This window comes from Phragmites australis, chromosome 5 (assembly GCF_958298935.1).
Source record: "Phragmites australis chromosome 5, lpPhrAust1.1, whole genome shotgun sequence".
In the NCBI taxonomy this organism is placed as follows: Eukaryota; Viridiplantae; Streptophyta; class Magnoliopsida; order Poales; family Poaceae; genus Phragmites; species Phragmites australis.
Window position 1 is genome coordinate 28,065,492 of NC_084925.1, and position 26,268 is coordinate 28,091,759.

Here is a 26,268-nt window from a genome sequence, read left to right on the forward strand (position 1 = left end):
TTAATCTATAAGTATCTAGAGTGCATACACTTGATGCGCCGAATGGTAGTTCCACGTTTCCAACGGAAAACACGTCAGCTGGACATATCCTTTCAGAAGATTTGAACGAGAGAGATAGAGAGATAGAGGTTGCTTGCTTTCACGTATACGTCGTGCCTTCATGCAAGACTCCAACGTTCTTGGAATTTACTGGATAAATGTTTATACACACACATCATTTCCAACAATATACTCTAACAAGTAAAAAGTGTATTGCATATATAGACGCAAGATAATTTGATGCAAGAAATAGTCATGAAAGATATCGCCAAAATCCTTTTGGAAAAAAATCTCAAGGTGGGGATGGAGAGATGGAGATTCCTGAGCCACCGCCACCACAGCCACAATTGATCGGTGGAATTTGTGTCCCCCCTTGCTAGGCCGGCATTGCTCCTCCCCTCCCCACCCAGCGACCAACCAATCAAGCCATCATAACCTCGTCAATCATTACGGGGTAAAGGGGATAAACTAATAGCCTAATCCACAGATCCACTTGCTGATTAATTAAACTAATCTCCACTCCTTAGACTAACGCTGCCGCTGTACTGGCAGGCTTGCATGTACAGCTTGAGCCTGCTGCTTCCTTTTTCTCTAACTATAAGGGCTCATTTGGAACCAATGAGTCGTGGAGGAAAAATGGAGCAATCAAATCCAAAGAAAAAAGATTCCTGTAAGTACCCTTGGATGGTAGGATCGGTGCAAAGAATTTTTATAGGATAGGAAGATTTTCTTCATATTTTGGAGGAATTCTAACATAAGTTCTAGCCTCATATACGTCTCTTAACGGCGGCTAAGCTAAGCATGTTGGTTTGACTACATGGGTTAAGTTGTGAGGTGGGCGTTGGAAGCTAGAGCTAGGGGGTCTTCTTAGGTCGTGAGTGCGTGTGAGTGGTGCACATCACATTAGTTTGGCTTTTTGGATGACTCGACAAGTACACCTAAGCCAAATCAAATAAGATAATAATGCCATCGGATTCCTTATTTTGGAGTGACTAATACTCTTCAATATGGAATATATGGTGTACTACCCATACACTTTCTCATCTCTCTACTATGTGAACTAGCAATGTGTACATGGTCAAATTTTATGTACTCATACATGCATAGAACGGTCAATCCTTAATTTACGCTCATATGTGGTAATCACATGAGAAAGTATGTTCTCCAACGTAGTACTAAAGAGACACCAAAGTAATGGTAGCGCTAGTCATACACAACATAAGGTTCTATTAGTATTGTAGGTACTCCATCCGTGCTATAAGTGATGTTGTGCTATAGGTGTTCAACAGAACAATATGCAACAGAAAAGCCAGGCAAGACCTTGCTGAAAAACAAAGGATGCAGAGGCATATGTCCCTGGAGAGATAACCACCAAAGCTAAGGTCACCGTCATGTTTGGGTATACCAAGCTTGCAGAAGGGAGAAGAGAGAAAATGGCCAATGCAACCTCTATTCCGATCCCTTTCCATTGTCCTAGTTTATTCTCCCACTTCTACAAATAACAAAATCATGATCGATTCAAAATCCTCTATTCTGGTAGGATACGAAAAATCATATGCGAAAACAATTATTCCACTCTATTTTTTGCTCCGATAGCCTCCAAATTATCTCATTCACAATTTCCCACTCTATGGAATCAAGTATGTGCTCTTCTATCCTCATGCTAATTCGAGCTACAATATCTCCACAAAATAAAAGAAAATTCTATCTAGTTCTTCTTCTTCTTGTGAAGAGCATATGCACAAGCAAAAATCACGTGATAACTGGGTCGCGGGAAGTAGGATCAGAACACTACACATCCGATGGAGTAGGTATAGGTAGAGAGCACCAATAAATATCCGTGGATTTACATTAGTACAACTTAATTAATTAATTAGTTAATTTGATCTAATCAAAATAATTAATTAGTTGATTAAGTTAAACTAAAATAGACCCACAGATAGTTCCAAGCCCATCCCTATGATGGAGCAAATATTAAGTTAGAACATGACATGTTCATATGTTAAAAAGAATGATTTCATATCTAAATTCCTCTATTACAAACACACCCGAATAAAGCACCAAGATGTTTAAAAGACTAGGACTTAATGAGATGTTAAAAAGAATCACATCATAATTGGGTGGACTCATAAGTATAGTTGTGATCCGCTATGAAAAATCGGAGTTATTGTGGTGCTAATGCGGCGAGTTTAGTAATAATAACCTGCGATGGGTCATATATTTTTAACTAAGCTGAGTGGTGTGCTAGCCGTTTTTCATTTAGTCATCTTCGTCGCCATATTATTCAAAGTTTTTTTACCAGCCTTTTCTCTAATTAACCGTGCAACTATAAAATTTTCGTACCAGATTTTCCTTATATTCTCCGTCAATTATCTTATTTAGGATAAAATCGTCCGTTAGAAAAAAAAACTTGGTGGGTCCGTACGGTTTACACGAAACAGCGTACTACAATTATAATATAATAATAGTACCAAAAGCTGGAGGTGCTTTGCTTGGTGCGCTGGTGGTCTGATCTGGTCTGGTCACCCATCCATCCATCCACCCATCCAGCGGTAGCAGGGAGGGAGTTGGCCCGGGGCCCGGCGGTGGAGGTGCGGTGCCGGCCCGGCAGGGGACACGCATTAAAGAACAAGCCGCTGCCGCGCGGGGCCCATCCTACGGCACGTGATCCGTCAAGTGGGAGGGCCGGTTCACCCAGCTCTGCTTCCGCGGTTCTACTACGTGCGTGCCAGCCTCACGGCGTTAGCTGAGTGGGGCCACCTGCCCGTGCTGGCATGCAGGTCGGGTTCGGGTACATATAGCAGCGTATGATAAGCTATCACCAATAACTAGAATGCAATGAAAGTATAAGGGGCAATTGTGTTCATACCCTTATTTTGGAGTGAAACTGTGATTTTGCCCTTATTTTTATAACTTTATGATTTTGCCCTCACTTTTTGATTGTGAACATTGTGTTTGCCCCTATTCTGTTAAGAGCACTTAACGGTGTGAAATCAGCTATAAAAGGACATGTATACCCTTGCGGATTTGCCCCTATTTTTGTTAGGACTTTGTGATTGTACCCCTATTTTCACATTAAGCATTTTGACAGAAATTTGACAACAAAACTTGATTAAATTTGCATATATTTTAAATTTGATCGAATTTTGACAGTATTTTGACACAACTTGACAATATTTTGACACAACTTATATATTCAAGCAGAAATCATATATTACAACCATAACATAGCATCACATAGTACGTCCAGATCATACATCACATGAAAACGTACATGTCCAACAAAAGCACCAATACATATCCAACAAAACCAACAACTAATAGATAATTATTATGTGTCCAGTCCAAAATATCACATTCAAGCACCAAACCATGCAGCTAGCCTCCCTTCTCCTCTTCCTCTTCCTCCTCCCCCTCCCCTTCCCCTTCCCCTTCCCCTTCCAATTGGTGGTCTTCCTCCCATGTCACTTGCACTAGCACTTGCACTTGCACTTGCACTAGCACTTGCACTTGCACTTGTATTTCATGTGAAAGGAGTAAAAATATGTTAGTAGACAAGTTGATGGTAAACTAAGTAAAAATCAGCAATGATTAAGTAAGCAAAAATCAATTATGATTATGTAAGAATGAGAATTAATGCAAATGAGTACCAATGCATGACTTACTTTGATGTGTGTGTAACACTTGGATCATTGCTCCCCTCTCCTGATGCATTTTCTGAAGATGAAAGCCTCCTCTTTTGACTAGCTGTGAGACCTCCTTGGCAATGCTTGGCTGTATGTCCTAGTTCATGACATTCGGTGCATTCTCTTCTCTTCCTAGTGTGTGCCTCATCAGATGCCTTGATCCTGGATACTCTTGGTCTCCCAGGTTTCCTTCGCAATTTAGGCTTCTTGATTTTGCAACCTATGTCAATACGTGGCCACTGATGCTTCGATGTCATTGGATTAAAAACACCTGCATATGCCTTTCTGAACCTCTCAACAGAGAAGTATTCATGGACAAAGTCATCCATATGTACCTCCCTACTAAGCTTTGCAATGAAAGCTAAAGCATGGCTACAGGGCTTTCCAGTCACTTGCCAAACCCTACAACTACATGTCTTCTGCTCCAAGTTGATTGCATGCCTGATGGTGGACACAGTTACTTCAGCTGTTCCAGCTCCACATGTCAAGACCTCATGGTCCTTAATAGTCTTGCTTTTAGCATTCAAAGACTTAGTAATAGCTGGGATTATTCTGCCCTCCATGTTACTTCCAATCTTTCCTCTCAAATGAAACTTGGTTATGATCATCTGTCTTATCTTGTCATGCATGTCCACAATCTGCATGTCCTTGGTTTTTGACACCCAGCTATTGAAACATTCAGAGAGGTTATTATTGATGTAATCTACCTTGCAGTCATCAGAGAATTTGCTTCTACTCCACACATATGGATGATTGTTATCCAACCAGGAAAGTGCATCAGGACTCTTCTCCTCTATCTTCCCCATGTGGTAATTGAACTTATCAATTGTGAAGCTCTTGGCGGCTGCCCACATATTCTGAGCAAACAAGGGACCATAGTACTTTTTCTTCATGTTCTTCCACAAGTGCCTCATACACTCTCTATGTTCCACTCCTGGGTACACATCATCTACAGCCCCTTCTATTCCTTTGCCTGCATCTGTACTGATTACCAAACCTGTATGAACATAATAGTATTATGGTAGTAATTCAAAGATAAAACTTGAAAGATGCAACTTGAGAGATGAAACTTGAAAGATGAACAAACCTGTAGGAGTTCCAATAGCTTTCTTCAAGTTCTGGATGAACCATGTCCAACTTTCCTTAGACTCTGTCTCAATCACTCCATATGCAACTGGAAATAACCAGTTATGACCATCCACTGCAACAGCTGATGCCAACTGACCTCTTGACCTTCCTGTCAAGTGAGTGGAGTCCATGGCAATGTAGGGCCTGCATCCTTGCAAAAAACCATCAATACATGGTTTAAGAGCAACAAAGAACCTCTTGAAACACACATCCCCATTGTGCTCTTCTGTGTCTAACTCAATGATACTGTCAGGTACTGATTTGAGAAGCTCAGCGCGATAAGTAGGTAGCAAATCATAACTGTCATCCCACTTCCCATTTATCATGTCAAGTGCTCTCTCTTTGCCTCTGTATACCCTGTCATATGGAACATCCATCTTGTACTTCTTCTTCAGCTCATCCTGCAACTCCTTAGGTCTCATTGTGGGTTTGTCCCGCAACAAGTCCACCACTCTGTCAGCTACCCATTTATTTGAGGCCATCGTGTCACCACATTTGTTGAATGAACCACAAGTGTGCTTTGGTCCACTCGTCTTCACCTGCAAAAAAAGAATGCATAAAAGAACTATTTTGTGAGTAATTGTCATCTCAACTTAATGAATAAATCTTAAATTCTAAAAAAAAATACATATCTGAATTTACCTTGCATCCAATGTACTTCTTGCTGGTAGATGCATAAAACTGCCACTTGCAACCCTTATCTGCTCTCTTGCATATGGCTCTAAATCTTTTCTTATCTTTCTTGACGATATGGAAAGCACAATCATTCAAGATAGCATGATGGGTAACTGCTGACTTGCACTGATCAACATCTGGGAATATCACATCATTATCAATACATGGATCATCAACATCATATGAAAAGACAGGAACATCGTCCTCATCATCCTCATCAACTATTTCACAATCAGGATCATACTCAGGGTCATTGCAATCAGAGTCAGAGTCAGATGATGCAGCCAAATCAGTGTCATAGCTGCTATCACTTAGTGCCACAAGTGATTCAGTGTCAGAGTAGATGTCATCCTCATCAACTCCTACCGTCTCCTCATCATGTGCAACTTTTCTTTTGGACTTTTTGGTTTTCTTGGTAGGCTTCTTGGTTGTATCTCTCTCATTGGTGACTCTCTCATTTGTGGATGTCTCATTTGTGGCTCTCTTAATTGTGGCATCTCTCATGTCTTGAGTGGACTGGGTTAAACAAACAGGAGGATCCAACTCTAGAAGTGGAGTACTCGGAGTTTCTATTACTCTATTTCTCACTGTAGGGTGACATCTACGTTTTGTGGGTGAAAGCTGCAATGGACCTTCAAAATCATTGATCTGGGCATCGATGCCCACGACTCCTTTCTCTAGGTTGAGTTGAAACCACTCTTGCAATTGTTCATCAGTTTTAATCTCAAAAGAGGCATCGTCCAAAGAACACCAGAAAGTTATGTATTGCTTAGAACCCCACATAAAGTGCTCAGCTATGTGATCAACTAATTACAACAACCCAAAGTGGTGTCTATCAACATGTGGTGTCAAGGTTTTACTCCTGCAATATGTCTTTGGCCCTCCATCCGGCAAACTGAAATATGACCGAACTTTAACAACAAGTTTCAAATCGCTGTTAATTGGCCTACAAATCATAGCAAAAGATATACAATTAGCTAAATAATCCTAAACACCGAAGCTAATTCGTCCAACACACTCAATTTAATTGACATTCATCAAATCTAGAAACAATCACAAGAATTTACCTAGCCTCTCCACACTTCATTGCTTCACAGCTGTTGACATTCAACAAAGAAATCTGTATAAGCATGTACAACCCAATAAGCATTTCCCTCATCCAAATACATGATGTGATATTTGAGCACCATAATACCAGCTTCTAATACTATCATTTTTCCCTCATTTCATTCCCAGAAGTGAAATCTTATTCTGTTAATACTCAAAAACAGTGACAGCAAGAAATAATTACCAAGCTTATGAAGTTGACAAGGCTCTGCTCTGCTCGCTCGCCCGCGTGACCCACCTCTGCTCTGCTCGCTCGCCCGCGTGACCCACCTCTGCTCTGCTCGCTCACCGCCGCGTGACCCACCTCTGCCTGCTCGCAGCAACACGCCTCTGCCCAGCCGCCCGCAGCAACACGCCTCCGCCCAGCCGCCCGCAGCAACGTGCCACCGCCCAGCCGCCCGACCAACGCGACGCTCCAGCACCGCGCTTCCGCCTGGCTCGCCCGCAGCTACGCGCTTCCTCCCGGCCGCCTCGCCCGCAGCTACGCGCTTCCTCCCGGCCGGCTCGCTCGCCTGCGCGCCGCGCTTCCGCCCGACCGGCTCGCTCGCCCGCCGACGCGTTCGCCCGCCGACGCGCTACCACCCAAGCCGCCCGCTGGCTTCCTCGCTCGCCTGCCGACGCGCTCACCCGACGACGCGCTACCACCCGAGCCGCCCGCCGGCTTCCTCGCTCGCTCGCCCGCGCAACCTGCTAGCACACCCGGGCCGCGCGGCGCCGCGCCTCCGCCTGAGCTAGCGGATAAGGTTCGAGTGGCTGCAAAAGGATACGGTTCCACACTTGCACATGGGTATTTTGGTCTATTTCCATCCTTTTCTATTTTTCAAAGATTTTTTTTAATCGCTAACTCGATTTTGTACCTGACGGTGTAAAAAACAGGGGCAAACGGCCGGTTCACATTCAAAAAGTGAGGGCAAAATCACAAAGTTGTAAAAATAGGGGTAAAATCACAGTTTCACTCCAAAATAAGGGTAAGAACACAATTTCCCCAAAGTATAAATATTAGATGTTATAATTTTTATAATTATAAAATGTAAATGTGTTATCGGAGTGTCATTGAACAAATACGTTAGGAGTAATATTATAGTTTATTTCAGATAGGATCTGAAAGAGGATGAGAAGATTATCCGTTAATTTTTTTCTAATCTATTCATTTATTTTTATTAGTAAGACCTGTATATCCATAGCGTTAATGAGGTGAGAGGCTTCAGACGATAGATAATAAACATGAGTAAATTATTTAAATTGTAGAGATTTTTATTATATGAGAGGAGAGTAAGAGGATATATGACGTGAGAACTATTTTGTGTTTTATATAGTAGAGATATTAAGATTCGAAAAGATTAAACTTCATAATTTTTATCAACAATTAGTTAATTTACCTGAAAATTTAGTATACAAAAGTTATATAAGTAAACTTGTATTTCACTAATCTTTTAATACCATATTGATTTTGTAGTAATATGTAATATGTTGTAAGATAAACTAATGGCTAAAATATATTTTGAAGGCTATTTAAAATCTTAATACACCCTATGAAAAAAATAGAGGAAATATTGTTTAGGGAATACTATATATTTAGGATTTTCTCGAGGTAGGATTTTCGCATCATTTCTTTGGGAATTGACAAATTCTATATCGAAATTCTTGTATTTCGGATTGCAGACGTGGAGCTTACCAGAACCTTTGACTAACCTTCAACTTCAGCGTATATAGGGGTCTTTCTTTCTCGATGTTCTCGTATGAAGACTTTGTTGCATGTCTTACTTTGTACTAACCAACTTTTAGGCAAGCTGCAATTACTACTTTTGTGAAAAACATACACCTTTCTACTTGATGAGGATTTTATAATTAATAATTAAAAAATTATCAGAAATATAATATATTTTGATAATGAAATACCATAGGACACATGTCAATTTTCTTACATGGTAGGTTTAATAACCGTTATAAGATAAATAAGAGATATATGGATATTCAAAACATTTTATCATGTTTTTAAAAAACTATTTCTAGATTAGTCAAAAATCCTCTAAATAACACAATTTGAGAATGTTAGTTCGAAATTCCAAATATGATACTCTTTTTCGATCTGACTATATAATAAGAGGATGTGGGATAAAAAAAAAATAACCTAGAGAGAGGTAGATGAGAAATACAAACTAGAATATAAGCAGAAACAACCCACAGAGACAAGTCCTGGAAAGATACAAAATATTCCATACCTAGGTTCTGTTTGTTTTTTGCTTCTGGTTCTGATTCTGCTGCTGTCAGAAGCTAGAAGCTAGAACAAACAGGATTCTGGAGAAGTGGTTTCTGGAGAAGCCAAAAGTCTGTTTCTGAGGAAAATAAACTAAAGCTGAGAAGCTCGCTGAGAGATACTTTTCTGAGAAGCTTTGTGCTGAGAAGCCAAAACTTTGTTATAAAAACCAATAAACTATTTTCAAAAACAACTTTTCAGACAAGTTAAAAACACAACTTTTTAAAAAAATCCAAAAACAGAAGTTCAAACAAACAGACCCTTAATTAAAAACATATGCCACCCGTCATGGACTAAAACAGCAGCGACCATAATTTTTGCGAGAGTACTTCAAAAACGCAAAACCATTCAATACCTAGAGCTAGAAATGACCGTGGAATAAATTAATAAAATGGTAAATAGAGTGAATTTTGCGATAAAGTTCTTAAAAAGTTTTGCAGCTTGTCATTACTCCCTCCATTTTTTATATGACATATTAGAATTTTAATAAATTTTTAAAATATACATTGACCATTAATTTCTCTTACAATATATTATCAATCGCTTATTAAAAGATATGTAAAATACAAATATATTGATTTATTTTTTTACAATAAATATAAGCATAATTTAATAAATTGTTAGTTAAAATTTATAAAATTTAAATTTTTTAAATTCTAATATAATTTATATTTTAAAATGAAAGGAGTAGTTAGCAAGAAACGTGTGCCGGTAACTATCGAAGACTAGGGGCAAACACCGCAAAAGGTTCGTAAAACCATTCAATATTTGTCATTAACTATCGAATAAAAATAGTACTCGACAAGACGAGGCCGTACGCCGCCAGGAAAAGGAAAAGATTCGCCTGCCGGACCCTGTGTACGCAGGCAGAGCGGAAGAAATTGACGGCGATGCGAGGTGCCATGCCGGCGGGCCCAGAGGACCCTCGGCCGTCGGATCCGCGCCGCGTGCGGCTCGTCCTGGCCACGTCAACACGCGCGGGACCACCGAACAGTGGGTTGGATCGGGCCGTGAGGGAGCCGGGGTGTGGATATGCCGCCACCGAACGGACCCGTGAGCTTTTAATGGCTGTAGTTATGGGCGCCATAACGGAGAACGGAGTCCCGTTGCGTACAATAATGGAGTGGAAAGTTAGCACTTGCTGCAAGCTGTAGCAGCGGAGTTGTGGTACTCCAAGGGCGTGTAAATTTCCAGTATAGACTGTAGATGTGATTGATTATCTATATATCTTAGTTTATATGGATGGTATATATAAATTGAGATGAAATATATTAAGTAGAGTCATATTTATTAAAAAAAGGTGTCTAATTGATTGTATCTATCTGGATAGATTGATTAGAGTTTATGTTTGATTCACCAAATTTAAGCCCGCGTGAGCTAATGCAAAGATTTAGATTGTAGTTAGTTGCTCATATAAAAATAATTTTATGACACTGATAAAAGAAATCATTTGTATAAACAGATGTAGAAGTCTGTATTTATCGGATCAAACTTCAAACATATATTTATATTCATTAAACTAGACTAAAATAGAGTAGGTTGACAACTAAATATATTTTCCCCTATGATTATAGGTACCCGTAAGAGTAGAATCTATTCATACGGATAACCCATCAACCTCAAACAAACGATATTGCCTATTTTTTTAAAAGATATTTGGTTGCAATAGAATTAGCATACTGAAAATTAAGTTAGCATCGAAAAGATCGAAAAGAAATTAAATGGCCTTACATATTACAAGGCGGAATAACACCTCAGTACTTATCTCGATTCTCTTTACTTAGTTGTTCTAGAACCCTTTTGGTCTACATTTTAAGAAAAGGTTGACTGTAAACACTTACAAGTATTTCCCACATGAGAATTATATTATGATCAACTAGACATATCAATATCATATGAATGCAAAAGAACTTTGTGTAGGGGAGAAAATGAGGAGCGTAGTGGCAAAAACAACAACAAATGCCGATCGTTGTTCGATAAATGCCAACTTGAGTTGCATGCAGTCAAACTACTAATCTTTGGCCATCAATATATTTTGTAAATTGATACTGAGCATTTGTAAATGGCACACATACACTTGTCGAAAAAAAAGGGTATCATAATATTATAACACACAAATATATTATATATTAGCGATTAAAGTAGTGTTTTAGGTTGAGGACCATGTCAACATCTAGAAAATGGCGTGTTTGTTTCGCCTGACGAGATTTCGTAAAGTTACATTGTATAAACATATCAATATAAAGCATACTGAGTGGAGTTATATTTATTAAAAAGAGAGTATTTATTTAATTGTATATGTCTGGATAGGTTAAACTGAATTTCTGTTTGACTGATTGAATCTAAAACCACACAAACAGATGTAAGAGTTGAGATTGTGGTCGATTTATCGTATAAAATTAATGTTATGAACTGACAAGTTGACCCATATATATTAGCGGATCAGAGCCATATATATGTTAGGCCAAGTTGTAGAGTGATATTTAAATCAAGTTTTACTTTTAAAATAAAATAAAATTATATATTTACATCCGTAGGGCCACGCTGTGATAATAGATGCACTATGTGAAGATGCGGAGAACTAAACACCCTCAGAGTAGCCGACAGGGTGCACTCTCCATGTACGCATAGCAGTTGTCGTTACCATTACCAACGCTAACGGCCGACGTTACCTGCGTTCACGCATTACCTGCCTCGCGGGGGAAAACCACCCCGGAAACCCGCACTGCCTCCTCTGCGTCCGCAACAATAGCTCCTGCCACTGCCGCGTTGCGCTGTCCAACGCTTCGCGCTACTACTAGTAAAAAAAAAAAAAGAACCCAGAGCACAAACCACCAACCCGTCCCGAGCAGCAACGCACAGGCGCACAGCTCCGGAGCTCCAAGCCTCACGCCTCCTCGCCTCCTCCGCCGCGCCGAGCTGCGGTTGTCGCGCCCGCACGCGCGACCTCCCTCCCCGGTGAGTGAGGTCTCTGGCCTTCCCGCCTCCGGAAGCCCTCTAAATTACGCGGGTTCCGGGCTCTAACGGCTACCTCGGTGGTGCTGCGGGGGCAGATCTGCGGAGCCGGGCATGGGGTGACCAGATCGGGGCCGCTCCTCGTTGTTCTCTTCCTGAATTCTGGTCGGGGCTCGTCTCCGTCTCTTGGTGGCGGCGGGGATGGCGAACTTCGGCTCTGCCTGCGGCTCAGGTTCGGTTCCTGCGCTCCGGCCGCTCCTTCTTCTCCCTGTTTCCTCGGTTTGTGTTGCGTGGACTGGGCTTTTGTGTGGTGACCTGGTGGCTGGTCGGTGGATTGGATGCTGTGCTTGGAGAGTACTGTAGTAGAAGAACGTGGACTTGGGAAGTTTGACTCGTTTGTGTGGGGAAGGACAAAAGTAATGAAATTACGTAGAATTTGAGGCGACTCGGTGTTTCTGTGTAAAGCAAAATGTGTTTTTGATAAGGAAGTTTGATGTTTAGGTTGGAGAATTGTTGCTTTCGGTTGGTTCGTAAAAGATTTTGCAATTTCGCTAGTCTCCCTGGTAACTTATCTGGGATGGTCATCTCCCTTTTTTATGCATGCGAAATTGGATCTGCGAAATTGGGGGAATATGTATAATTGTGGATCTGGAAACCCATTTTTTTCTAATTAGTAATTACAGTGTAAAATTTTACTGTTACCTTAACAATTGGTTCTGCTACATTCATGAAATGGGATAAAATGAGGATCCGTGTGTATGGTGCTACTCCTACTTTAGAATTGTGTAATTAGTACAGTATTATTTAATGAATCTATCACCAGCTTCACTGTAAAATTAGGAAATGAAAGGATAAAAAACCCTTGAATGTATGCCTAGTGTCTTATTCTCACAAGGATTTTTTAATAAAATCAAATGCCTCTGTATAGGGAGTTCTAGTGATGCGCTGTACCGGGAACTCTGGCATGCTTGCGCTGGCCCGTTGATTACGGTGCCTCGCCAAGGCGAGCTGGTTTACTACTTCCCCCAGGGTCACATGGAACAGGTATATCTCTCCTTGATGTACCATAATTAAGGAGTTGGGTGCTTATTTGCAAACTGTAGCTATTAATATTATAAGAATATTGCTTTGCTCCCTTTGTTACAATGATGATGGTTGACTCTGCAGCTCTTTCTTGTCTATCTTGTCATTCAACTGATGATCAATCATCTTTCTATAGCTTGAAGCATCTACAGATCAACAACTTGATCAGCACTTACCTTTGTTTAATCTACCATCCAAGATTTTGTGCAAGGTGGTCAATGTAGAGCTTAGGGTAAGTGCTTCTTCCCTTTTTTTGGTGTAGTCTCCCTTCATGCAAGTTTCACTGGGTAAATAGCACTTATGGAACTAATATCCTGTAGTTTTCTCACTAGTTTACCTTTGGAATGCAGGCTGAAACTGATTCCGATGAAGTTTATGCTCAAATTATGCTGCAACCAGAAGCAAATGTGAGTAGGCTCACTTATTTTATTTCCATGTGGATCATAATCCCCTCATTCTGCATTGTCAGATTTCTTTTAGCTCACATCAGTCTTTCCGTTCCTGCAACTGACTTTTTTCAACTACATTGCATGGCTATTGTTACATGTGTATGCGCTGATTTATTTTCCTTGAATTCACTTAATTAGCAAAGTGAACCCACCAGCCAAGATTCCGAGCCTCAGGAGCCCGAAAAATGCAGTGTCCATTCCTTCTGCAAGACTTTGACTGCTTCAGATACGAGCACCCATGGTGGATTCTCTGTCCTTAGGAGGCATGCCGAAGAATGTTTGCCCCAACTGGTTAGCATCATAAGCATTTCAGAACTCCGTAGCACTTGTTATACCTAACATACTGTATATATGTTTTAAGCATAGAATCTTTGTACGGGTGGTGAACTGGTATGGCTTTATCCGTAGGATATGACTCAGAATCCACCATGGCAAGAACTGGTCGCTAAAGATCTCCATGGAAATGAATGGCATTTCCGTCATATCTTTCGAGGTTAGTTCCTAATCACCTACGCTTAATCCATTTTTAGTTTCATAGTATTACAGTTTTCTTATTGTTTTGACGTGGCATGCATTTCAATTGAACTTAGTTCCTCTGCTTCAAAAGCAGAGTTGAAATGTTTCGAGGTATGAAGTATTGTCTACTGATTCTTTCAGGACAACCAAGGAGGCATCTACTTACAACAGGCTGGAGTGTTTTTGTTAGCTCGAAAAGATTGGTTGCTGGTGACGCATTTATCTTTTTGAGGTATGTGATAGCATTGCATGTTGAAGCCATTTAACACATTTGCATTTGTCTCCTAGTTCCGCTGACTTTTTTTATGAACTCTTTACTATGATTACTCCAGCTAACTATTTTTCGTCTAATAGAGGTGAGAATGGAGAGCTACGAGTCGGGGTAAGGAGGCTCATGAGGCAACTAAATAACATGCCGTCATCAGTTATATCAAGCCACAGCATGCATCTTGGAGTCTTGGCAACTGCATCTCATGCTATCTCCACTGGAACTCTCTTTTCTGTTTTCTACAAGCCCAGGTTTGATTCTATTCATTGTATACCTTCTGTTGTTCAACGCTTTCTGTACTCAAGGGCATTATCTTTTGTTGTGGTGTACTGCACTTTGTGAAAATTAAATTAAATGTGCTGCTATTAATTTTCCTGAGGTGACTACTTTGATGCCACCTATTCAACTTTACACACTGGATAGTTTTTCTTTGTTCAGCTGAGTATTTATAGCATTATATTTATATGCAATCCTTGTTTCCATGTTATCAGTGTATGCCATGTGATATTGCCTTAGGCCTTATTTCTTGCGCCAAACTTATGTTGTCCTATTAGGTATTGACACGTGGAAATTGTGCGTTCTTTGTGAACTTATGCTAAAAAACTTACATTATCCATCTAATTTGGCCCTCAGGACAAGTCAATCTGAGTTTGTCGTTAGTGTTAACAAGTACCTTGAAGCTAAGAATCGCAAGATGTCTGTTGGAATGAGGTTTAAGATGAGATTTGAGGGTGATGAATCTCCTGAAAGAAGGTATTTTAGGATTTTATTTTCCGTAAACTGATATTTCGTCATAAATTGCATTGGTGCCTCATAGCCATTTTCTTCATGGTTTACAGATTTAGTGGAACAATTATTGGTGTGGGAGGCATGCCAACTAACTCAACATCTCCATGGGCAGATTCTGACTGGCGATCTTTGAAGGTAATCAATATTTATGAATTTGTGGACAGAATTCAATTTTTCCTTTGTGTTTGCAGATGAAATATTTCTTGTATTCATATTTTCTTGTGCATCCTCCAGATCTCAATCCATGCTTTCACTACTGACAGGTCCAGTGGGATGAGCGTTCTGCTGTTCCATGTCCAGATAGAGTTTCACCATGGGAACTAGAACCACTTGACGGAACTAATCTGCAGCCGCCTCAGCCTCCTTCAAGAAATAAGCGAGCACGACCTCCTGTTTCACCTTCTATTGCTCTAGAACATCCTCCAGTTTTCGGTATGTAGTTGCTAAGCTGTTATGCCAAATTATGTACTCGGTTGAGGGATAGATACCTTATCTGTTCTACTGTCTGTCTTCACATATTGGCTACCTTGCATACCTAACCTGTCCTATGTTTATCTTAGGCTTATGGAAATCCCCAGCTGAGCCTACCCAAGCTTTCTCGTTTTCGGGACTGCAGCGAACTCAGGAACGATACCCTTCAAATCCCAATTCGATCTTCTCATCACCAATGAATGTTGGATTCAATTCAAGGAATGAGTGTTCTACTCTAACCAGCAATCATTTTTACTGGCCAATGCAAGACACAAGAGCCGATCCCTACTCTGCTAGCATTAACAAAGTTCCGCCTGAAAGGAAGCAAGAACCTTCTACTGCTGGCTGCAGATTATTTGGTATTGAGATAAGTTCTGCAACATCACCAGTGGTTACTGTTGCTAGTGTTGGTCAAGACCAACCACCTGCTGCCTCGGTAGATGTTGAGTCCGATCAGCTCTCACAACCATCCCATGCCAACAAAGCGGATGCCCCAGCAGCAAGCAGTGAGCGCTCTCCTCATGAGACTGAAAGCCGGCAAGTCAGGAGCTGCACCAAGGTGATAATGGGTTATTAACTTCATTTTTATTTTTATGGTGATGCTCAAAACCAATCAATAATTGGAGTGTAATTAAAAATTGCTGTCACCTGTAGGTAATTATGCAAGGAATGGCAGTTGGAAGGGCAGTGGACTTGACGAGGTTAGATGGGTACGATGATCTTCACCACAAGTTGGAAGAGATGTTTGACATCCAGGGAGAGCTCTGTGCCAGCCTCAAGAAATGGAAGGTTGTTTACACAGATGATGAGGATGATATGATGCTGGTTGGGGACGATCCATGGCAGTATGTAACCTTGCCCCTTTGCACTAGATTCTTCAGTAAAGGAAAACTTAAACTACTTTTGAGGTCCTTAACTTCATAATTAACAAAAATTGGATCTTTTGTCTGTTATCACAGTGAATTTTGTAGCATGGTGAAAAGGATATACATTTACTCTTACGAAGAGGCCAAGTGTCTGACTCCCAAGGCCAGGCTGCCAGTCATTGGTGACACCATCAAGCCAAACCCGAGCAAACCGCCTCCCGAATCGGACATGCAGCAGAGTTATTTTAACAACAACGCCCCAGTTGCCGATAAGGACTGATGAATGCTAACTTGGCTATATCTTTTCCTCATTTTTGGATTTTGAGCATGGGAGGCAATGCCCATGCTCCTTGAGACTGCTAGGAGTCATGGCTTTCTTGTCCAGTGCTTGGTTTTGGGGGAGAGGAATGGCAGACCTGCAAGACCGCCGTCCTTCTCGCCGGCGGGCCGCGTCTCTCGCCACCAGTAAATAGGACTTACGTACAACTATTTTGGTAGCCCATAAATAGTATATATAGCAGTATCATGCCCCCTGTTGTAGCATCTGTAGCTGGTTTCCCTGCATTTTATTCGCAGTTGGTGTTGGATTCTTTTGTGCAAACCGTCAATTGTTGTTCCAGCGACATCCTCTTTTCGGTGCTGGGTGCCGGCCGTGTGTGTGTGCTTTCTTGCTGCTGGATGCGCTCGTGCAAAAGGCATCTGTATTCTGTACATACGAATGGTCTGAAGCAACAACGCATGTCTCCTCATCATTGGAATGCCTGCCTTTTGTGCCAGTGGAGTACAGGATCTGGTCTGACGTGATGCTGGACTGCTGGTGCCTGCCCCCTTTCTTTTTTCTTTTTTCGCTTTGCCTGCGTGGAAGAGGCATGCGCCGTGTGAGTTGTGGTCTATCCGTCTATCTACCGGTCTCTATTTCTGAGACCATCATCAGCTATATTTCCTTTATTTTCTTCTTTTTCTAATTTCTCTCCTTTTCGTTTTTTATTATCTTTTATCTTCAATAGTTTTTCTTAAAAGAGATTCGTGAAAAAGAGAGAGAATCTTGTTCTATAGGAAATGATTTTAAAAATTAGGAGAGATTTCATCCGTGAAGTGAATCCCTTAAGATGCTCCAAGAAGGCTTGTTGGAATGATTGCTTTCACTCCACCGTTGCTCGCTTCAAGGGTCAGCATCTTAGAGCATGTATATTGAGGTGTTTTAGAGTTGTTTATAGAAAAAAATTAGGTTTTTCTTAATTGTATCAACACAGGTGTTTAGAGGGAGGATAATAGTCTTGTTTGATATAGCTTATTGCTGTCTTCTATTTTTCAGAAGCTATAAGCTGAAATAAATAGGGTTTTAAAGAGTTGTTTTTTGAAAAGTTGAAAAGTTATCTTCTGATAAAAGGAAATAAAAATTGATAAGCTGGCTGAGGACTTATTTGTTTGGGTTTCTGCTTTTAAGTTTTTCTGAAAAACTGTGTTTTTGGTTTGTTTGAAAATCAGCTTTTAGAAATAGGCTATTGGTTTATATAATAAATTTTTAGTTTCTCAGCATATAATTTCTCAGAAAAAGATCTTTCAGCGAGCTTCTCAGCTTTAGTTCATTTTTCTCAGGAGCAGTCTTTTAGTTTCTTCAGAAGTCATTTCTCCAGGATCTTGTTTGTTTTGACTTTTGATAGCAGCAGAAGCAGAACTAAAAGCAGAAAAAAAAACAGGGTCTAAGAGTGACTTTTCCGCCTTTTAGTGTGTAGATAACCTATAAATTTCTTATAAAAACCAAAAGCCAAAAGTCATAAGCAGCTTTCAGCAAAAACAGTTTTTTAGCAAAATTCTATAAGTTTCAGCTATACCAAACAGAGCAAATGTACTTATTTAAACACCACTACTTATATTAGTTACTAATAAGATAGTTAGCTATATTTAAACATCTATAATTTTTTTATTTATATTAAAAATTATAATTTTTATATAGGTGCTTAACAATATTTTACTTAAGCACCTCTCACGTTAGGGAGGGATGCCCGGAGTGATACATACCAGTGTCGCTGCTGCTATTGCTAGTGCTAGCATGTAATCATGTGTCTGTTCTACTACTGGCGAACTGCATAATCAGTTGGATGGTGATGGCGTATTGGCGTGTGGTGGTATCAATGTCACGGTGGTTGATTGCTGCTTCTGGGTTGAGAGTTCATGGCATGGGCCGGCAACTGCGACATTGCATTTGTGATGCTCCCTGACCCAACAACTGGAGTAAGGCTGTGTACTACAAATGGCTTAAGTCCTTTTAGAGGTCATGACTCTAGTTCAGTCCTAGTTTAGGTGCTTAGATGAGCTTAAGGTTATACAAATTTGAATAGGCAAACCTGCCAGCCCTCTTATAACATGTATCACTACATCTCTTATCTCACAATACACTCTACCAAATGAGAAACAAAGCTCGCTCCTTTATTTCTATTTTCTTTTCTTTTTTGAAACACAGTTCTATTTTCTTTTCTTTTTTGAAACACAGTTCTATGAGCTAATAACAATTTCTACCAAGGTTGGGCCTTCTCTTTATCATGAAAATTGGTTACAACATTAGTGAAGATCTTTATGTGCCTCCTGTTTATCCTTCTGAGCAGCTGAACATACAGGGTTACCAAAGTGGAAATCAATGGTCGTCCTTATTTCTTCGCTTTACCGGGCCGGAAGGTTGTGCTTGGTGACCCCTCAACGTCAGCTTGAGGCACAGCGACCTCCCTGACCGTCAAAGATTCGCCCGCATCACTCTGCAGTTCGGTTCCACCTTGTTCGGGTGCCTGATCTTGCTGTAGTGTGTTGTCGTTAACAAGGCCCTCCTGATGCTGTACATTCAGAGACTCCTCTTCGGCAACTTGTGCTTCCAGATCTGGATCAATGCTGGTTGATTTGGGGGCTGGAAGAAGCGATACTCGACAAAGGGGGCAGGTGGTGTTTGTAGAGAGCCAGTGGTCGATGCAATCGATATGAAATGTATGGCCACAAGGAGGTATTCTCTGGAGCTGCTCATCGGGTTGATAGTCTGCTAGGCAGACAGAGCACCTGGCAACAATGATCAGGTGTTCAAAAGCACGATAACCAACACAACTTAACAATGTAGGGGAAATGGCAGTAGAATGAGATGGCTCATGTCAAGGGTTAACCAACAGAAGATTGTGTCAAGAGCTAGCCCTAGCAATTATATGGTCTCAAAGAAAAGAAAGATCAGCAACTATTACATGGAAAACTTGCTGTTATGTTTCTTTCTTCAACTAAGTTGAATTGTCTGCATATAAGAAGAAACAACCTAGGGATCCACGGCCAATTCTAATGTACTTTCAATTGATTGTAATAAATTTGCTCCCATCGCTCCAAACATACGCCTTTGCGCACACGCGCATACATGTGTTGTTTCCTTGATGTCAGAATGAGAAGAAAACAGATTGCTCAAACAAAATCCTTGAAAATTTTTCTAGCAAATGATGTCATGCATTTTTCTTATCATATGCTCATAGGTATCGAGAAGTCCAAAACATCTATCCAAAAGCATCATTTGAACCTAAACTTGCTAATACATATCACTAAAAGGTTATTGATCTTCTTATGCAGAGAGTCTGGGCTACATTGAAGGCTTGAAAGCACTAGTAGTCGCAAATTTGGCTCTAGCAGCCAGAATTAGGAGGCTGCCATCCATTACAAAGTTGATTCTTAAGTTATTGATAGGAAAAATAAGCAGAAACTATCCAACAAAGCTATTATATCAATATATACTGCATCAAAGGGTTTAGAAGTGGATCACTGACTGTGTCTCCCTGATCAAGAAGCTCTCCTTGAAGATGACCACCGGCAACATTTCCCGCATCTCCTTCTTTAGACCACACTGCGACTACAAATGCAGATGTTCAACACAAAACAAATCAAACGATTAAGATACTGAATACAGCAATAACTTGGACAAATCAACTAATTCATCAGAAGATCATAAAGGCTGACTTACTCTAGGGTTATCTCCCCGTATCAGATTATTTGCCCTCATCTGCAAGGACTCCCAATTCGCCCTGCGCCGCCTCAAGTAGAACAAGTAGAAGAAGAGAAGCGAGACTAATGTAAAGAAGACAGGCACCGAGAAGATGAAGGCTTGGTACAGCTTAAGCTCAGGCGATTCGGCCAAGCAGTAGTCCGGTGGATCTGGAGAGGTGCAAGACATCACCAAACCAAAATGTACTAATGGTGAAGGAACCAACGCGATTGACCTTTTTTGGCCAAACCTTATTTATCCTAGTGAGGTAAAACAACACAAAGGTGATTGGTGACCACTTGGGAGAGATGAACCAAGACAGATAAATGGATACCAATGAATCCAACGGCAACAACTTACTGTGGGCAGAACACGGACAAGAAGCCAAGAACAGGTCCTATTTCCCCAAACTAGAACAACTATACAAGTAAATCAGTGAATACCAGCAGGCGAAAGCAAAAGGGGGTAAGGTCAACTAAACAAGAATAAGCGCTAATGACAGGGTCGTAGCCACCAAATACCACAAGAAGTGATGCCACCACTGGCAGTGGATTCTGACTAGTGTCTAGGAGCCTTTCTATAGTCAAATAAACAATACCTCGGCGAATCAAAGGTAGCTAATTGCTCGCGAAATCTATAGGGGCCAGAGAGAAAGAACAGGAGGGGGCACACTGGACAGCAACAAGAACCGGACATCTGTACCTAAGACTGCAAGAGCCAAGGCGAAGGGAGCTCCCAGGAGCTAGCTAGCGGCATTCGGCCCCGAATCGGATGCCTACTCGGCAAGAAAGGAGTATGAACGGATCGTGATTCAGCGCGGACGGAGCAACCGGGATCAGGGCTAGGCAGCTTGGGAGGAGGGGGATAAGAGCAAGTATGAGAAGGAACCGTGAGGGGCGGCGAGAAGCGGCGGTCGGTGGGGGCGGCGCAGATCCCGGGTCAGCTGCGGGGAGGAGACGTGAAGGGAACAGAAGACAAGCTCATTACTAGTAGTAAGTTTTGCTGCGGTATTTATCTATTCGTCACTTTTATCATGTGATTAATAATAGATTTGTTATCATGATCTATTATTAATAATATAGGTAATCTCACATATCAATAAGAGATCGAATTAACATATGATAAGAATGACAAATAGTTAAATAATCTATTTTGCAGGCATCGAAATGGGAATAGAGAAATGGGAGGGAAAAGAAAATGATTATTTAGTTCATTTTATTAAAAATTATAAAAACAATAGCTAAATTTATAATTGTAAAAACAATAGCTAAATTTGTAAAATGCTAAGAATAGATACATGTCGGTACTTCGTATGTCGACTTTCTATATGACAGTGGGCCCAGGGTCATATCATCACGTAGAGTGCTAATATGTGATGGGCTCGATGAACAGGGGAGTGCCACGTAGCCCGTTCGTGGGGCGAAGGAACCTGTCGACATTTCGCGTGACGATAGGTGATGCGTCATGGCCTACCGATATGTGGAGTATCGATAGGTACCATGTTAGACTTGTCTCCGTGTGCCAATAGGCCTTTATTTATTCCCCGTTTGTCGATTCACCTCCCACACGCGACCATTGCAACATAGAGGCGCAGCGGGCAGTGACACGCGGCAGCCTGGCAGGTCAGTGAGCAGCGGCAGGCAGACAAACATCAATGATTTCTTTCTTTTTTAAGAAATAGATATGTTAGAAAATAGGAATAGTTAGAAAAATAGAAATTAGAAAAAAAATAGAATATGAAATTAGAAAATAGTTAGAAAATAGCAGTGGATTTAGAAAAACAGTAGAAAATAGTTAGATATTAGAAATAGTTAGAAAAATTGGAAAAATTTAGAAAAAACTGTAGGAGAATAGTTAGACAATATTATAGAAATGTAGAGTAGAGTATATAATTTAGAAAAATATGGATATGAAATTTAGAATAGAGTATGTATGGTTTGAAAATTAGCTATAGTATAGTTAGTTAGGCAATATAGAATAGTTGGAGAAGTTCAAATATTTCAGTAATTTAGAGTTAAAATTTGTTATTTAATATTCTTAAAAACTTTGATATTATTAGATGTATATATTTTACGTTGATGTAGGAATTGTATAATTGAATTGTTGTGGATTTTCGCTTTATTTTATTTAGAATGTTAGGGAAAAATTAGATTCATTTGGAATTAGAGCAGGAAAATTTAGGTCAGAGTAGAATAGATAATTTAGCATAGAGCATACATAATTTGGAATTTTTCAATAGTTAGAAAAGTCTAACTATTTTTGAAGTAGATTGTGAATCTAGAATATTTGTATAATGTATGTAGTTAAAATATATTTACAATAGTTAGACAATCTAGAATAGTTTGAAGTCAAATTGTTATGAATACGTAGTAAAAATATTCCATAGGTGTAGAATATTTGGAATAGAGATAGAATAGTTTTTTTTGGTAGCATCACATTTAGAAAAGTATAGTGTCAACAGAAAGGGTATAGTAGCAGTGATATTTGATGGTTATGTAGAATATAAGTGTTAATGTTGAATAGATTTTGTTGTCGTAAATGTTTTATGGTGATTACAATTATTTAACCTGACGGAGTATAGTATAATTGTTGAATCAGGGATGTTGATCGTATTGGGGTTTATGGTTTTTTACGGCCCTGGATATGTCATGCATTGTAACAACGGGTGGATTTGAGTAACTTCTAGTATGTGGATACATAATTAAATAGTATAGAAGATATGAGGTGGACCCAGGTGTTAGGTTGGTTGTATAATCTGCGCAAGTTAGTCTGGTATATCACCGACTGACGGTGAATGTTCTGATTCCTAGACGTCGCGAAACGGGGTGGCAGTGAGAGCTCTGGGAATTTACATGTTTGAAGCAATGACATCAATTTGTGTCACTAGGGATGAGATGGTTTTTCCCCCAATGCATCCTGTTAGAAGGGAGCGATCTTGGTTTCACAGCCAGCCCTAGAACCATAGAAGTTGTTATCGAAAATGTTGTCGATGAGGAGCGATAAGAGAGTGTGGCTCTGGAGGTTCTCTTATGGACTAGTACACTAGTTGAGGTAGAGATGGCAAGAGAAGAACATAACGATGGGGAAGATAATCAGGCCATGATGCATGTTGATTAGGGGTGTAGGATCGATTACACTATAATAAGGTAATCAAAGGAGGTGAATGATTGCAGAAACCAAATTCAAAGATTAGCTCACCAAAATCAAAAAATTATTTAAACCCGATATTCCACTCGAAACAGATTGTACATACGCTAGTAAAAATGATGTAGGATAAGATTCGTAAGTCTGATTTTCCTCAAATTTGGTCAGTAGAAACTAGATTCAAATATGAAACTCATCCAAGAATCATGTCAATCGGATATGTGGATTAAGAATTATATCTAGTCGAAGCAGACTGTATCAACCAGAATCGAGTAGGTCAAAACCTAGTCGAGTTGACCAAAAATTTAATCGAGATCAAACCAAAACCACTCAAAATTTTCTCAGATCAAACACTAGATATTCTAGCAAGATTATGGGTGGATTAAACCAAGATGAAACTTGATAAAAACACAAAATTAATTAAAACCAAAACTATGCATGCAAAACATAGAACAAAGAGAAAATTCTGAATCAGCAACTCATCAACTTACGAAACTTGATTTTCATTGTATATATGAGTTTATAAGATGCTTCTCCAAAGCATCCAACAAGAATTTTCATAAAATTCCAAAACAATTCTCTCTAGGGTTTCTCTATCTTTCTCTCTGTTGCGTTGTCTACCAAATACAACATACCTCTCTATTTACTGGACAGCCACGCACACAAACGTGACCTAATCGAACTATAACTTCAAGTCGTATTCAACCTGATCTCTATCCTCCTCTAATTACAAGAGGATAAACAACTTTCACTAATTAAGCTAATTAACCAACAACTCTCACTTAATCATGCATGCAACATCTCACATGCATACATGTATGTGCGTAACCCACTCGGAGTCCGTCTCTGTCACTAACTCTTATCTCAAGCCTAGCCACCACACGACTCCCTCGTGTCTGCTCTGTCTCAAATACGAATTAGTCTTCACGTCCTCTCACGACCAGATCACCTCCTGTGTCCATCGTGAAACATTATCTTCATATGCATCGTTCTCTTAGCTCGAACGTCCCGCATGACATCCTCGATCACCATGATCTCAGTTTCTCCTGAACCTAGTCGTCAAACCTCAATTCTTCCCTGAACTTAGTTCACTGATTCGTCATCGATCACGTTTGCCTTCGAGCAACACCTACACATGAATCAAACAACAAACGAGTACGGGTACATGTCATTCTTGACTTGACTCAAGGTTAGTTCATGCAACACTACTCATATGAGTATATTGCATCATCTCTACGCTAGGCTATAAACATATCTAAACGGCATCTTAGCAACTTATGAATATTATCCTAATGTCATTATGCTAAATCATTTTGTTCTACTAATTTATTATTCAAACCAAAATTTCATCACACTATCTCACAATCTCCCCCTTGATGAAACTATTGGTAACCCTCATGTGAATATTGTCAACCTTTTAACAGACATGATTTGATTTTAGAATCAAACACAAAGTGAAATAAAAATATAAAAAAACCAAAAATTTCTAACACGAAAAATCTCTCCCCCTTTGAGAAAAAGAGAAACAATTTTCCTGAAATGAGCATCTCTCTCCTTTTGGCAATGATTTCATCAAAAATTCAAAAGAGAGAATCAAATATTTTTGTTGTTTTTATCATAATGAGCATCATAGATCAGCCATATATATAACAGATACTCGACCAAACCATACTATTAAGAATATGTGCACCAACCCGTCACATATAAAAATATAGTGTGACCATAACTTATCAAGTATAATTAAAGATTTATTTGCAAGGCATGGTTTTGCAATCTCAACTACTCAAATCCTCAATTTATATGCTATCAAAAACATGGATACCAAAAGTATATCATTGTTTTGATTAAAAAGACATATATCAAGATATCAATTGTGTTGTCAAGAATGTCTCATATTATTTTGCAAGAAATTATATGCACCATCAGTCTTATTCTATCCAACCATGCCAAGCTTATGTCAAAAAACAATCAGAAGCTTGAAACAATGATTACAGTCATACACATCTTCTTCCAAGTTTATATCAAAATACAATGATAAGCAGTCTCGAAAAGAAGAAGTGTGACAGTGCATACTTCCTTGATCTTTTACCTATCAACTATTATTCAATACTTTTTTATTTCTTTGAGTCTTTCACATATAGCATTTTTTTTTATCAAAGATCAAAACAATCAAGAGAGTTTAACCATGACAATATTTAATTAAAATTGTCATTCAATTTAGAAAGTCATGACAAAAACTACATCCTACATATATAGATATGAAGGTGCAAAAACTCCCATGTAACATAAGTATTGGCTTTAAAAGTCACATATGTATCAGATATGATGCTCATCATATTTCATTATTTTTTTTATTTTTAAATTTCAACAAGCTCCAAGATATAAGAACCCCCCTCGAAACAATCATGTAGGATGAATGACACCAAGTTCTACCTAAAGAAAAGCAAAACGAGAAGAATTCAAATGTTTTGTGAAAATATCTGTCAAATGGTATTCAGTATCCACATGGAGAAGTTCAATGTCCACCTTTTCCATATTGTCTCTAAGAAAATAAAATCTGATGTCAATGTGTTTAGTACGAGAATGTTGCACAAAGTTTTTAGCAATACTTATAGCAATAGTGTTATCACAAAAAAGTGAAACACTCTCTAAATTAACCATATAATCTTTAAGTGTAGCAACTATCTAAAGAGTTTATAAACAATAACTAGCAGCAACTACATATTTAGATTCAGCAGTAGATTGTGCAATACAGGACTATTTCCTAGATGACCATGCAACAAGAGAATTACCTAAGAAATAACATGTACCGGATGTACCTTTTTATCAATTCTA

At 39.6% G+C, this 26,268-nt stretch overlaps 4 protein-coding genes across 5 annotated transcripts; 2 read left to right on the forward strand and 2 right to left on the reverse strand.

Moving 5' to 3' along the window:
• Positions 1–3,700: 3,700 nt before the first annotated feature.
• LOC133917909 (uncharacterized) lies at positions 3,701–6,032 on the reverse strand. The gene is made up of 3 exons (XM_062361730.1): positions 5,496–6,032; positions 4,813–5,392; positions 3,701–4,722 (listed from the first exon to the last, which is right to left on the reverse strand). Exons 1-3 carry the CDS (start codon positions 6,030–6,032, stop codon positions 3,701–3,703), a joined length of 2,139 nt encoding a protein of 712 aa, XP_062217714.1.
• A 336-nt stretch (positions 6,033–6,368) lies between these two features.
• LOC133917910 (uncharacterized) lies at positions 6,369–10,046 on the forward strand. The gene is made up of 5 exons (XM_062361731.1): positions 6,369–6,381; positions 6,800–6,864; positions 6,956–7,378; positions 8,907–8,963; positions 9,759–10,046. The coding sequence occupies exons 1-5, from the start codon at positions 6,369–6,371 to the stop codon at positions 10,044–10,046; spliced, it is 846 nt and encodes a 281-aa protein (XP_062217715.1).
• A 1,586-nt stretch (positions 10,047–11,632) lies between these two features.
• LOC133919092 (auxin response factor 7-like) lies at positions 11,633–16,897 on the forward strand. 2 transcript variants are annotated; one of them, XM_062363346.1, is made up of 15 exons: positions 11,633–11,859; positions 11,946–12,079; positions 12,776–12,891; positions 13,067–13,162; positions 13,281–13,337; positions 13,518–13,670; positions 13,788–13,872; positions 14,037–14,127; positions 14,250–14,414; positions 14,797–14,916; positions 15,003–15,087; positions 15,216–15,384; positions 15,513–15,982; positions 16,078–16,268; positions 16,383–16,897. In XM_062363346.1, exons 2-15 carry the CDS (start codon positions 12,049–12,051, stop codon positions 16,567–16,569), a joined length of 2,016 nt encoding a protein of 671 aa, XP_062219330.1. In that variant the 5' UTR covers positions 11,633–11,859; positions 11,946–12,048; the 3' UTR covers positions 16,570–16,897. The 2 variants fall into 2 exon arrangements, with proteins under 2 accessions (XP_062219330.1, XP_062219329.1); XM_062363345.1 differs by having other exon boundaries at positions 11,633–11,850.
• Positions 16,898–18,698: 1,801 nt separating this feature from the next.
• LOC133919093 (RING-H2 finger protein ATL58-like) lies at positions 18,699–21,280 on the reverse strand. Its single transcript, XM_062363347.1, has 3 exons — positions 20,269–21,280; positions 20,075–20,157; positions 18,699–19,334 (listed from the first exon to the last, which is right to left on the reverse strand). Exons 1-3 carry the CDS (start codon positions 20,476–20,478, stop codon positions 18,938–18,940), a joined length of 690 nt encoding a protein of 229 aa, XP_062219331.1. The 5' UTR covers positions 20,479–21,280; the 3' UTR covers positions 18,699–18,937.
• Between the last annotated feature and the right edge of the window lie 4,988 nt (positions 21,281–26,268).

Bases quoted from the DNA above. Each gene is read 5' to 3' on its own strand.
- LOC133917909 (XM_062361730.1), bottom strand. From the start codon at position 6,032: ATGAGAGATGCCACAATTAAGAGAGCCACAAATGAGACATCCACAAAT. The intron at 5,393-5,495 runs GTAAATTCAGAT...CTTTTTTTGCAG, and splicing joins AGAAGTACATTGGATGCAAG to GTGAAGACGAGTGGACCAAA. The intron at 4,723-4,812 runs GTTTGTTCATCT...ATGTTCATACAG, and splicing joins AGCTATTGGAACTCCTACAG to GTTTGGTAATCAGTACAGAT.
- LOC133919092 (XM_062363346.1), top strand. From the start codon at position 12,049: ATGGCGAACTTCGGCTCTGCCTGCGGCTCAG. The intron at 12,080-12,775 runs GTTCGGTTCCTG...GCCTCTGTATAG, and splicing joins CGGCTCTGCCTGCGGCTCAG to GGAGTTCTAGTGATGCGCTG. The intron at 13,338-13,517 runs GTGAGTAGGCTC...TCACTTAATTAG, and splicing joins TGCTGCAACCAGAAGCAAAT to CAAAGTGAACCCACCAGCCA.
- LOC133919093 (XM_062363347.1), bottom strand. From the start codon at position 20,478: ATGTCTTGCACCTCTCCAGATCCACCGGACTACTGCTTGGCCGAATCG. The intron at 20,158-20,268 runs GTAAGTCAGCCT...CTGCATTTGTAG, and splicing joins TACGGGGAGATAACCCTAGA to TCGCAGTGTGGTCTAAAGAA. The intron at 19,335-20,074 runs GTCAGTGATCCA...CATTGTTGCCAG, and splicing joins TTCTTGATCAGGGAGACACA to GTGCTCTGTCTGCCTAGCAG.
- LOC133917910 (XM_062361731.1), top strand. The intron at 6,865-6,955 runs GTGACCCACCTC...GCCTGCTCGCAG, and splicing joins TGCTCTGCTCGCTCGCCCGC to CAACACGCCTCTGCCCAGCC. The intron at 8,964-9,758 runs GTCTGTTTCTGA...CTGTGTACGCAG, and splicing joins GGTTTCTGGAGAAGCCAAAA to GCAGAGCGGAAGAAATTGAC.